This window comes from Nicotiana sylvestris, chromosome 1 (assembly GCF_000393655.2).
Source record: "Nicotiana sylvestris chromosome 1, ASM39365v2, whole genome shotgun sequence".
NCBI classification, from domain to species: Eukaryota; Viridiplantae; Streptophyta; class Magnoliopsida; order Solanales; family Solanaceae; genus Nicotiana; species Nicotiana sylvestris.
Genome location: NC_091057.1, coordinates 166,598,134 through 166,609,893, shown reverse-complemented (window position 1 = coordinate 166,609,893; position 11,760 = coordinate 166,598,134). Strand labels below are relative to the sequence as shown.

Genomic DNA, 11,760 nt, shown 5'->3' with positions numbered 1-11,760 from the left:
CTTAGCTTTTACTTACTCAACTACTGTCACTTATTCCTTTTTTCTAAAACTTTTATCCTTGAGACCTTAAATGTGTTAGAGACGTGCTAATACATGTTTACTTGTGCAGGGATCTGTGAGCCTTTATTTGTCTTTGTATGCTCCCTTATGTGCGGTCCTATTTGTTATGTATGTCGCTTAGCATTTTATCCTTTAAACCTGAGGGTTCAGCCTACTCCTTACCCTATAGGATTAGTAGTCTCAATGCCTCCGAGACTGATAGGATTGGGGCGGGTAATAGCATGCAATAAGTAACGATACCATTCTGCGCTTTAATACCTTAACGGGGTGGGAAGGGTAGAATATGGATATGATGACCGGTGCGCTAATATCACGTGTGACCCCTCTTTTGAGGAGTGATTGCTGGATATTGTATTGAAGTGATCCATATTAATCATAAACTTATGACCCCCTTCCCTTTATTTGCTTTCATCTCTTCTTGTAAAACTCTTCAAATTCTTTTTCATAAATTTCTGCCCTCTCTACTTGCCTTCAAAAGTTTTCAACCTAATTGCAATGTTATATGTGAGTCCTTATTTGAGCCTTGATTGTTTACTTGTAACGTCACAATTGTAGCATGGCTGGGAACCACACTTATGGATCCTGAGGGGTGCCTAACACCTTCCCCTCGGGATAATTTCTAGCCCTTACCCTAATCTCTGGTCTCTTCATCTCAAATTCTTTCTTAAAGTGTCCTAATGCACTATAATCATTAGGTGGCGACTCTTCAACTTCTAAACCCAATTCTCGAAAGGGAATAGAATTGTCCTGCCAATGTCGTATACCCGATTTCGACTCCACGCGTTAGAAAAAGGGGACGTGGACAGATGGAAACAAGTTCAATAGCAAGATGGCTTTATCTTCTTCCTCGATTTTCACTCAGAGGTTGGCAAGCTGTGTGATTAGTCCGTTAAACACATTTAGATGTGACAAAAAATTCATACCTTCACCCATGTGTAGGGAGTATAACTGTTTCTTAAGGTACAATTTATTTGTCAACGTTTTGGACATGTATAGGCTTTCCAACCTTGTCCAAATTTCACGTGCAGTGTCTTCATCAATGATGTTATTTACCACAACATCTGATAAGTGCAACCTGATTGCACTAGCAGCTCTTTCATCCAAGTCAGCTCAATTCTCAGCTTTCATGGTATCAGGCTTTTTGGCATCAACATCTAGTACCTTGTGTAATCCTTGTTGGATGAGCAGATCCCTCATCCTTCTTTGACATGTTGAGAAACTGTTATCTCCGTTGAATTTTGCTACCTCGTACTTTACTCAGGACATTTTTATTTTTCACCGAGTATAGTACTACTGATAGTGAATAGTATTTCAGTGAACGAGCAGAACCTGTGCTCTGATACCAGTTGTTGGGAATAAACCCCCACATAATTAATATTCACGATAATAAAAGCGGAATAATAATGTAGCACTGAGATACGGTAATTAACAAGAATAAAAGAGTAACAACGACACCAAGATTTTTACGTGGAAAACCCTTTTAATAAGTGAAAAAACCACGGCCCCGAGAGGAGCAACTGATATCACTATAGTAAGGATTTTTACACTTTGTAGGTCGGTGTAAAATACTCCGAAGACCACTACAACACTCAAAAGAAATAACCCTCTTTTGATATTCCCACCTCACTACAATATCGCTCACTCTCTATTTTCCTCACATACTATTTTCTTATACCCTGTCTGTGAAACCTCACTCTTTTTTTCTCTCTTTGTTGGTGTGAAGAAATGAGAGTTGAAGCTCTCCTTTTATAGCCAAAGCTTCACTCTCTAAAGCCTACAATTTTTGACAATTTACACACACTTTTCACAATTCAACAAAGTTGGCTACCAAACCAAAGAAATTCAACAAGGTTGGCTACCAAACCAAACTAATTCAACAAGGTTAGCCACCTAACCAAACCAAGTCAACAAGGTTGGCTACCAAACCAAAGAAACTTTTATCAGGCACATACCTAATACTTCTTCAATGAGATGGACATCATCATTAGCATCTCTCTTCAATTTCCTTTTTGTTGTCAGGTACTGGACGACTTTTTCTAAAAGGAAGCGACAAACCACTAGAGATATTCGCAAAGCTAAATGGGTTGGCTGACCTTTCACCTGACAAAGAAATTGAACTTTTTGAGGTGAATTTTTCTTCTTTTCTTGCTGTCAGGTTTTTAACTAAAAACAAATGATGTGTGATTATTCATGTTTTGTTATTCGCAGGAAGTAAGATTCGAACCAAGTGTGATGTCTGAACATACTGACATGAAGTTGAGTTTTTCGTGGCTATCAAGTATGTGAAATCAATTGTCAGTAGAAATTTTGGGGTTTTATGCATTTTCTTTTATGGCCGATAAATTGAGCCAATAATTTGTACGTGGATAAAGCTCACAAAAGATCATAAACTCCAATGTGAAGCTCAAATTTTTTTCATTGTGCTGCAAAGGGAACCAAGTCGTGCGAAATTTGTGTGCGATATTGAGTTGCGTCTTTGGCTACTTTCGTCCGAGATGGAGTATGAAGATCAGCACTTTATGTGTCATTGAGTGCGACACCTTAAGCAAAACGCAACATTTGATGCAAAAGTTAATGAGAATATTGAGTCTTACCAACAAGAGCACCAACATGAACCTAAAATTGAAAATAAGCAATAAAATGAGCTATCAAAGTGAAAAAGAAAAGTGAATTTCTCTTGGCTACAAAAACTCTAAAAGAGGATAAAGATCAGAGAAAACAGTGTAAGTTTTTTTTTGCTTGCCAAATTTGTCTCTGTATCTTTAAAATTCCACAAGAAAGCATAGCTACATGTGGTATATCACAGATGAATCGCATTGATTTTGTTAAGCCAAAAGCTTAAGCTAAGTACAATAGTATTATGTCGCTAAGCCAAAAGCCACAGCAGTACTTTGAAGCTTTGAACAATTTTGAAAAATATGACGAATGATGCAATAAGCTTTTTATTTATTTACTTTTTGTTTATACTTTAATTAGTTTTGGTGGATTAAAAAATTTTATTCTTTAAGAAAGTGCATTTATCGAGGATGACGGAAAAGAATCGGCGTGGGTAAAGCTTATTTTTTAATAAAAAAGTACTTGGGTGAGTTTTTAGTTATTTCACTGTATTCTTTTTTGCAGATTATATTATTTTATACATGTTCTATCTATTGACTACTTTTAAATGTGTGGTATTAGCACTTGATGCTCATTCTGTTGAGAGATTGTCACTGGATGGAACTACCATAGCGAATCTAGCCGCAAGAAGAGGATGATAGAGTTGAGTTACTGTTTTACTAATTCTCTCAAGAGTTGATTGATGATTTTATCCACAAGAAAGTCTGAAAATTTATGCAATTTATTTTTGTATTAAACTATTGATTAGAGGTGAAACCTTGAGTATATCTTTGTTGATTGCTTGATTTCTTAAGAATACGATAATTCTCATGTATTAGATGTTGTATGAACAAAACTTAGAATTTTTTCTTCTTCTTGATTTTCCTACAACAAATAGAAATATAGACAGTAGACCTTACATCATTGGCTATACTTTTCTTTTTGGGGCTCAATGCTTTGGTGTTGCTGGGTACGTTGCCATATGGGTGTCAATACGTGCTAATGTTCGAATATCAGGTGTAGCAAGGCGATATGCTCGAGAAAGGCTTTGCAAGTTCTTTTTTTCCACTTCTCAAAATAATTTCAACAGGAACGACGCTAAGGTCCTTTGTTGTATAAATTGACTTGAGATCTTTCTGATGTAGATAGTTGTTCGTGCGTGTAGATTTTTAGCATTGGTAGATGTTGGAATGGTTGTAATGGGTGAATGTAGCTCCTCCTCCTCCTCCTTTAGGATAGGATCCTCCTTGGTCCGTTTTACCTAATACTCTCGGCCGCCCAAGAGGACCAGCTATCTTTCTCTTTTTATGTAATATCTTGAAAGGCAAAGAAAAATATCTACCTTGGCAACGTCATTGACTCATAGTTCTTGAAAGGCAAAGAAAAATATCTACCTTGGCAACGTCATTGACTCATAGTTTTTCTTACGAACCGGTTAAATACCTATAACAAAAAAAGGCCAAAGCCCGCTGAAGCACCGGAAATATGTTGACCACGATTTCTATCTTTCATGCAACTTTGTATTTGTGGTTGGAGTAGGTTCACCTGGAGCAATAAAGGCAATAAATTGTAAGCAAAATCTACTACGTTTCACATTGTTTTGTTTCACTAAGAGTACAAAATATTCTGCCTATTATTTTATCTAATAGTCTGCAATATAGATTTATTTCTGCAGGTAAGAAAACTTACCTTAAGCATGCAATAGAGAACTTTGCCTCAATTGTAAAGGAACATGTAGCTTATGATGAATGTGTTTTTGATTGGAACAACAACATTGCTGCTATGTCGGTAAATGACATAAAATCTTGATGAGAATTAATATTTTTATTGTATGCATTTCATCTGAGACTTAAAATTATTCTATAGATTCTACTTACAAGGATTGGATATTTTCGAGATCTTGGTTATCCATGTGAGTCGTCGTTTATATCATCAACCAACATGACTGACTTGCTCATATTCTCATACACTTCTGATCCAAAGTACATCATGACAGAAGGTGATATCTTAATCTGTGAATTACACATATGTTTAACTGCCCTTTATTTTTTCTGATCATAATTTGAGACAAAAATATCTGCATTTTGTGGTGGACTAATCCGTTTAAAGCCAAGTACTTTTGTAGCAATATACATCTGTTTCCAATATCTCCCTCTGCTTTTCTTTTTTTCCCTTTAAAATAATCCGCGCATCGTGCGGGTACGTATACTAGTAAGGATTAATAGCACTTATGTTGCTTAAGTAGAACAAGTAGGAACACGTGAATTAATAGGGTCCGATATTCATTCCTTGCTCAAATAGAAGGTGACAATCAAATCTAGCAATTACACATTAATGGTGTTCGTTTATCAAAAGAAACCCACTTTGATTCAAAAATCAACCTGAACACCAAATCTTTTCTTATACATCACAAAACAATGTGATTAGTGACTCATGTTTCAAGATTCGTCAAAAAAAAAAAAAATCTTTCAAAAATTTTTCAACAAAAACATAGTATGAAAATATTTTTACATCGTATCAAACACAACGTAAGGTTTTACATTTTACTTATAACTTCATCACATCTAAACAACATTTAGCAGACTTCAATATTCTTGAAACTCAGCACTAAGCATAGCTTACAGGGCGGCATCGGGCTGTCGCTCTGGCGAAGAAGCTTGGAATTCTGGCAAAGCCTTACAGGAATCATATATCCTTGATAAAGTGGGAAACTGGGACTGCACATAGACGACGTAAGGTGCATTTCAAATCAAATCACAGAATACTAGAAGTTCTATTCCAAAAAGAAAGACTGCAAATAAAAAATACAATTATGTGTTGGTAGATATGCTCATTAAATGATAGAAAATGCAAGTAAGTTTTGGTAGATATGTTCATTAAACCACCTGCTGATTGAGTATTTTAAGTTTTGTTTTGTTTGTTTTCTTGGAAGGTTGAGGAGTGGGGAGTGAGTGGACAAAAAAGTTGAAGACAGACATTGTTAGATTCAATGATGACGACGACAACAACAACAAGCCTAGTATTTTACCACAAGTGGGATTTGGGGAGGGTAAGATGTACGCAGCCTTACCCATGCCTTAGAAGGACAGAGAGGTTGTTTCCGATAAACTGTTAGATTCAATGACTGGACAGTATATATCCTCAGGAAAAAAAGCATGATCCACGTTAAGTGTGATGTGAAATGTTCTCCACAAAAAACAGAAGTTACTTATTTTTTGGTAATTCATTGGATATAAAGGAGAATATTTCATGAAAACGATTTACGTCATACCAAAGACACCATTGCCAAGAATCTTATTTACATGAAAATAGTAGTTTTTCAAGATAATAGAACTCAACTCAACCCATCTCATAAGCTCGATATCCACTCGTATAAAACTCAAACTCAGCTCATTTACTTTACAAACAAACAGAACTTGAGCCCTGTGTCAAGGATGCTCAATTATTAGATAAACAAAGCTCATGAAAGCTCAATTTGTCTCGCTCAGCTTGATGCTTCACGAAAACTCAGGTAACTTAGAGGGTTTTTTTATTTATCGTTTTTGCTTGGTAGGTTTTGCTATGGCATCTAGAAAGTCAGATGACTGTTAGCTGTACTCAAACGAATGGGATAAGGGTGGCTCACGTAGACAAACAATGATTCGGAGCCAAGCTTCATGTCAACTAAGTTCACGAACGAGCTCAAGCTTGGTTGTTTAGCCAAATAAGCTGTGTCAAGCTCGACCATGGAAATTAATCGACCAGAGTTCAATCTCAAACTCGAGCATATGTATCAAACTAGTCCAGCCCGGTATGGCCAGTATAATAGGGCTAAGCAAGTTGGAGCTTTAGAGTTTGATTAACTTGGCTCTCTTGCAGCTAAGGACAATGAAGTTTGTTTGCACTGAAATCCAATGCATAGGGGCAGCCCGGTGTACTAAGCTTCCGCTATGCGCAGGGTCCGGGGAAGGGCCGGACCACAAGGGTCTATGCAGTCTTACCTTGCATTTCTGCAAGCGGCTGTTTCCACGGCTTGAACCCGTGATGGAAAAGAACTAATAGAGTTTAAACAAGTAATGGGTAGTCATTTTGCAGCCAAAAAAATGACCCAAATCCATTTAATAGCAATTTTAGTTGTCACCGTATTCACAAAACACCCACCAAAACTTACCATGTCAATGTTAAATCTTTTAGTAGCCACTGCAATTTGAGGCGCCAAAAACACATCAGCCTGCAATTTTCCACCGTGTAATATCAGCTCCAAGATCATTTAGGAATAATATAATCAAGGTTATCGTTTTAACTGTTGTTGTGATTGCTGTTTTCATCGAAACAAAATAATACCCTGATCTCATTTATTTGAGAGAAGCAACAACCATACTCAGGAAAATATTCAACCCACAAAAAAAAAAATTCTAGATCCAAACTACAAAGTTCATCTAAATGATGCACCAGACGAGGATTTCCAGTTTCTTTGCATGCACATAAAACTATATCATCGTCATAAAAAACAAAAACATCACTTCACAACTGGAAATATTACCTCTACTACTTTCCAATTAATTTATAGAAGCTCAATAAATTCAGGTGCACAATAAAACAATGTTAGCATGCAAGCATAGAAATGTTGAGAACATACCATATATACTTCTTTTCCTGTAGCATACTTTCCAGCAGATCCAGTGAGCAATTTTTCAAGAGCTGCTCCGAAAAAGAAGTAATTTCTTCAGAACCAATTAAACACGAGGATGAAGAAGACTACAGAAGAAACAAAATCCCCTATATCAGACAACACAAGGAGGCCTAGTTGCCACATTCTTATCCTAGAATCTACAGGAAAAAGGATCATGATCTATAGCAAAAGAGTATCATCTTGTCTAAACACCAGAAGCTTAAGCAAATGGGCATATTGAACACTGTTAGGCTGAAAGAGATCCTTCTGTTATCCAATTCAGAACTAACTTTCTCCTCTGACTCATGAAAAATCAAATTCGTCACCAATTAAGACGAATATTGCCTCTATCCCCATCCCTGTGATGCTTTTTATGAAAATTAACCCAATAAATGTTCAATTGGATATCCAATTTTTTTGAAGCATATGTACAACTAACCATATTCAAAAAGATACAGGGAATCAAGTTTTAATAACTCAATGAGTAATATAGAAAGTTGAAATCCAACGCATTTGATGCTTTCCCTATTATACAAGCTCTATTTACAAGCCCAAAACTACCCTGCTACATATAAAATATGCAAATCAAACTAACTCCTTATAACCAATCCAGTGAAACTATGTGAAACAAATTGGAACAAGAGACTCCAGATGATAAACATTCTTTTCAAAAAAAAAAAAGAACAATGATGAACATTCTTTTTTCAATCAGTACGATGAACATTCTTTTTTTGAAATATTACAACGATGAATATTCTTATGTACCAGAATAACTCAAAGCTCAAGCATCAAAATTAACTTGAAGGCTTTATTGGTGACTTCTGTTTTCTTCATGTGGGCTAAATGGGTATGGGAAATAGACCATGCTTAAAACTTAATCCACAGGAGTGCCTTTCCTGCAATGGATACACAAGCAAGGATAGCCTGCTCGGCTTTACTTAATTTCCCATTTTTACCTTCCTTTTTAAAAAAATGACGTTAGTTTCAAAATTTTAAACTTCAGCAAGGACGTGATAATTCAATGAAATCCTTGATAAAGCCTCACAATACAACAATTCCTTTGAGAATGGAGAAGCAACAACAACAAACCCAGTGTAATCCCACAGGTCGGGCCTGGGCCCTTTGAGAATGGAAGAAGGAATGATACAGTTCCCTGAAGCTATAGCGATATAGTGGATAAATGTTAGGAGACGGTTAGGAAAAAAGCAAATAACATACTTATATCAAAAGAATCAAGGGGAAGTTCCAAAGAAACTTACCACTAAAACCTTTTTGTATGTGAAATTTTGCCCATGATTGTTTCTCTTCGGGACCAACCCTTTCCTCCATGTATCTCTGAAAAATGAATGATAACTATTATTTGCCCAGACAAAACAACTTCCTCGGCAACTCATAGCATAGAAAGGAACTGCTGGAGCCAGAGAATACCAGCACTGACAACATATGAAGTGGCTGCATACTAGAGCTGACAATACTTGCTGCCTGCAGAGAAAAAAAAGGCATGCACAGTTTTTATCCTAGTCTTAACCAACCTTGCTGCATAGTACATATTTCATAAGAACAAATTTCCAACAAGTCAATGTTCATCAACCTTAAAGCTGGAGAAAATATATATCTCCCTCCTTCAAGATATCTTGCCCTTATGGATTCAAGATAATGAGCAGACACATGCAACACGATAAGCTCATTTTTATTTCTAAAATGTTTTCTTCAAGATGCCCTTTAAGAACGTTTTTTCCCGATTAGTTCATAATGCACTTTGAGGACTTCTGACTGAAGGATCCACAAACACTTGGATCTAACCTGAAGATTGAGAGCTCTTAATTGAGGTTCAACTGGCAACAGGGGTCTCTGACAATAGTTCTCTTCTAAATACTAGCCAAACAGAAAAGAGATTAGCACATTTATGATGGTGCCAGGGTTAGGAATCAAAGAAGAATGCATGAGCTTAAAAGATCTTATTCACACATAAAAGAACCTACTAGTAAAATTGCATAGGAGTCCGAAATGACCACATCGCCATCAACCAATACAGGAACATAATGAAGAGGATTTAATTTCTCAAACTCTGCAAATTATGCTTATGATATTAGTCATATATGATGGTGCAACAAAAAAATAATGCAGATACCACCAATATTCTATTCTGGAAGCGTTGCACAAGTTCAGAAACTATGCTAGTGAACCACTGATTGCTACAGAAGATTGTGTTTATGGTCACGTTAGGGCAAAAATAAATGGAGCAGAACTTTATCACATTACTCATAACTGGATAGCAGAAGCTGGTATCACAATCTTAAGCAGTAGAAATCTGAAGTAGAAACTAACTTCCATAGCTCAATCAAGAGAGAATGTCCTCTAATGTAATTAAGTAGATGATTCTATGCTTCGTCTCCTTTACTTTTTCTGGATTAAGTTTGTCTACTTTGACTCTTTCTACTATCCAAACACGGCAAGAGCTTGCGCATGTATACCTATGCTTAATCAAACTGAGGCTACCTAATTACATAATATTTACGGATTTCACATTGTAAGACTTCCTGTTACTTATTGGATGCCTTGATCCTTTGACTTAAAAAAAATCTTATATTACACGAAGAATCAGGCACCGGAAAACAGAGAGCTAAATCGTACTGGAAGTTATTAATTATTGAAAGGATATTTTGTTACATATAAGGAATCTAGGATACTGGCCCAGCATCCTTACCAAAGAAAGTGTGTGGTTAGATGGGCATATATCGCCCTAGACAGGGATAATATTAGTCGTATCACAGAAAGGTCAATTGGACATGTCTTTGCTGTCTTGGAGAGGAGGGTAGGGTTGAGCTACAAAAACTAGATATCAGTACCTAAAAAGCAGCTGCTATTTTAAGATAAATTTGGAAGATATGCTGAGAAAAGGATACCCTGTGGATAAAAATGGGGAAGATGAGATCTTATTGGTACCGGCAAAATAAAGAACTTCAGACAGATATGGTAGCCTCATGAAGGTTCCTGGGGTTGTAGAACCCACATACAATGAGATTTTTTTTGTAGAACCCACAGACAATGAGATTTTTTTTGTTCTTCTGATCAGTGTGACTGATCAGTGTGACTGATCAGAAACAGCCAAACAACTTATTCTTACCCTTCAGGGAAATAGCTGCTAGTTCTGCCCATCACTATAACAATCATGAGGTATAATCCACACAAGCTAGTGTTATAAGTTTTGCCAAAACAGTCAAACCGCTTTTTTGTAATCTTTAAAAAATTAAGTCAAACAGCTTATTCATATTCTTTATTGAAATGGTTGCAACTTATGTTCATCGCTATTAAAATCAAGAGCTATAAGCTTTTTGTTTATAAGTAATCAAAAGCTCCATTTAAAGGGGACTAGGAAGAACCATGACATTGAACCATCAATCACATCTGATGTGCTTATTGTAACAAAATGTGGCAGCTGCTACTATCTTTATATCTAGTTAAGCACATAATAACTAATTATCACAGGAGAAAGAAAAGCCAATATTCAGGCGCGATGCAAGCATCTGCTGAGACATTGCGGGCGCACCACAAGGAATGAGCTTTCTTGGAATTCATTAACTACATTTTCTTTTATCAACATAATATTGCATTTCAAGATAAGCCTTTGGTACTTCTGAACAAGCAATTCAATAAAATGACTAGCAAAAAGTCAAACATAATACCTGAAGTGAACTGTTCTCCTTTGTCAATGTTGACTGCTCTATATTCATAAGAAAGTCCTGTGCACCCCAGAAACTAAAACACAAAGTTAGCAGTCAAACAGTTCCTCAGTTGACAAACCAAGAAAAGATGCTACATAAAAATTGTATCTTTTAGTAGGAGGGAAATAGCCAAGAATAGACCTTTGAGGTTTAAGGCAAAGCGAATTCTCCAAGAACATGAACTTTGACAGAAAGAATACAGTATAATCTTTGAAACCCATGTTGAATCAGCAGCCATCTTCTGCCAAAATTCATTGAAATTCGAATTTATTATATAAAAAAATTTGCTCCTTCCAACTGTGTTTTTTTGGTGGGTGGGTGTGAAAAAAGAGAGAGAGAAAATTGTACCTGGGAGTAATTGGATTCCATGGATGAAGATGAAATGGGAACAGCTGATGAAGCATCAATATTGGATTTGGTTGTTGGAGTTTCAGTGTGAGAAAAATCTGCACCGAACCACCTTTGAAAATAGCACCTCGGAAAATTGTCACCTTTGACTAATTTAAGATAAGATCTGTTAATTTGCAATAACAATGGTGGATTAATCTTCATTGCTCAACTCACTCACTTTAGGCAATTTTTACTGTTTCACCTCCTCTCTAGCCTCTGCTATAGATCTAAATTTACAAAGGACGAGGATGTTTTTATTTAGTATAAATTGCGCTAAATACCCTTATAATTTGACTACTTGCAAATACATCTTTTTAATTTCAAAATCAAACAGTTACA

General features: G+C 36.2%; 1 protein-coding gene across 2 annotated transcripts; it reads right to left on the bottom strand.

The window, feature by feature from the left end:
* Positions 1–4,995: 4,995 nt before the first annotated feature.
* LOC104237502 (glutathione S-transferase zeta class-like) lies at positions 4,996–11,662 on the bottom strand. Of its 2 annotated transcripts, XM_009791659.2 has the most exons (10): positions 11,380–11,662; positions 11,173–11,272; positions 10,993–11,049; positions 9,289–9,374; positions 9,110–9,181; positions 8,735–8,788; positions 8,566–8,641; positions 7,274–7,335; positions 6,806–6,865; positions 4,996–5,372 (listed from the first exon to the last, which is right to left on the bottom strand). In XM_009791659.2, the coding sequence occupies exons 1-10, from the start codon at positions 11,581–11,583 to the stop codon at positions 5,274–5,276; spliced, it is 870 nt and encodes a 289-aa protein (XP_009789961.1). In that variant the 5' UTR covers positions 11,584–11,662; the 3' UTR covers positions 4,996–5,273. The 2 variants fall into 2 exon arrangements, with proteins under 2 accessions (XP_009789961.1, XP_009789963.1); XM_009791661.2 differs by lacking the exon at positions 9,289–9,374 and having other exon boundaries at positions 9,110–9,174.
* Positions 11,663–11,760: the final 98 nt, after the last annotated feature.

What these genes read in the sequence shown, in the direction of transcription:
- LOC104237502 (XM_009791659.2), bottom strand. Translation starts at nt 11,583, where the DNA reads ATGAAGATTAATCCACCATTGTTATTGCAAATTAACAGATCTTATCTT. An exon ending in TGGAATCCAATTACTCCCAG is followed by an intron (nt 11,273 to 11,379) that starts GTACAATTTTCT and finishes GAATTTTGGCAG; the next exon opens with AAGATGGCTGCTGATTCAAC. An exon ending in ACTCCTATGCAATTTTACTA is followed by an intron (nt 9,182 to 9,288) that starts GTAGGTTCTTTT and finishes CTGTTTGGCTAG; the next exon opens with TATTTAGAAGAGAACTATTG.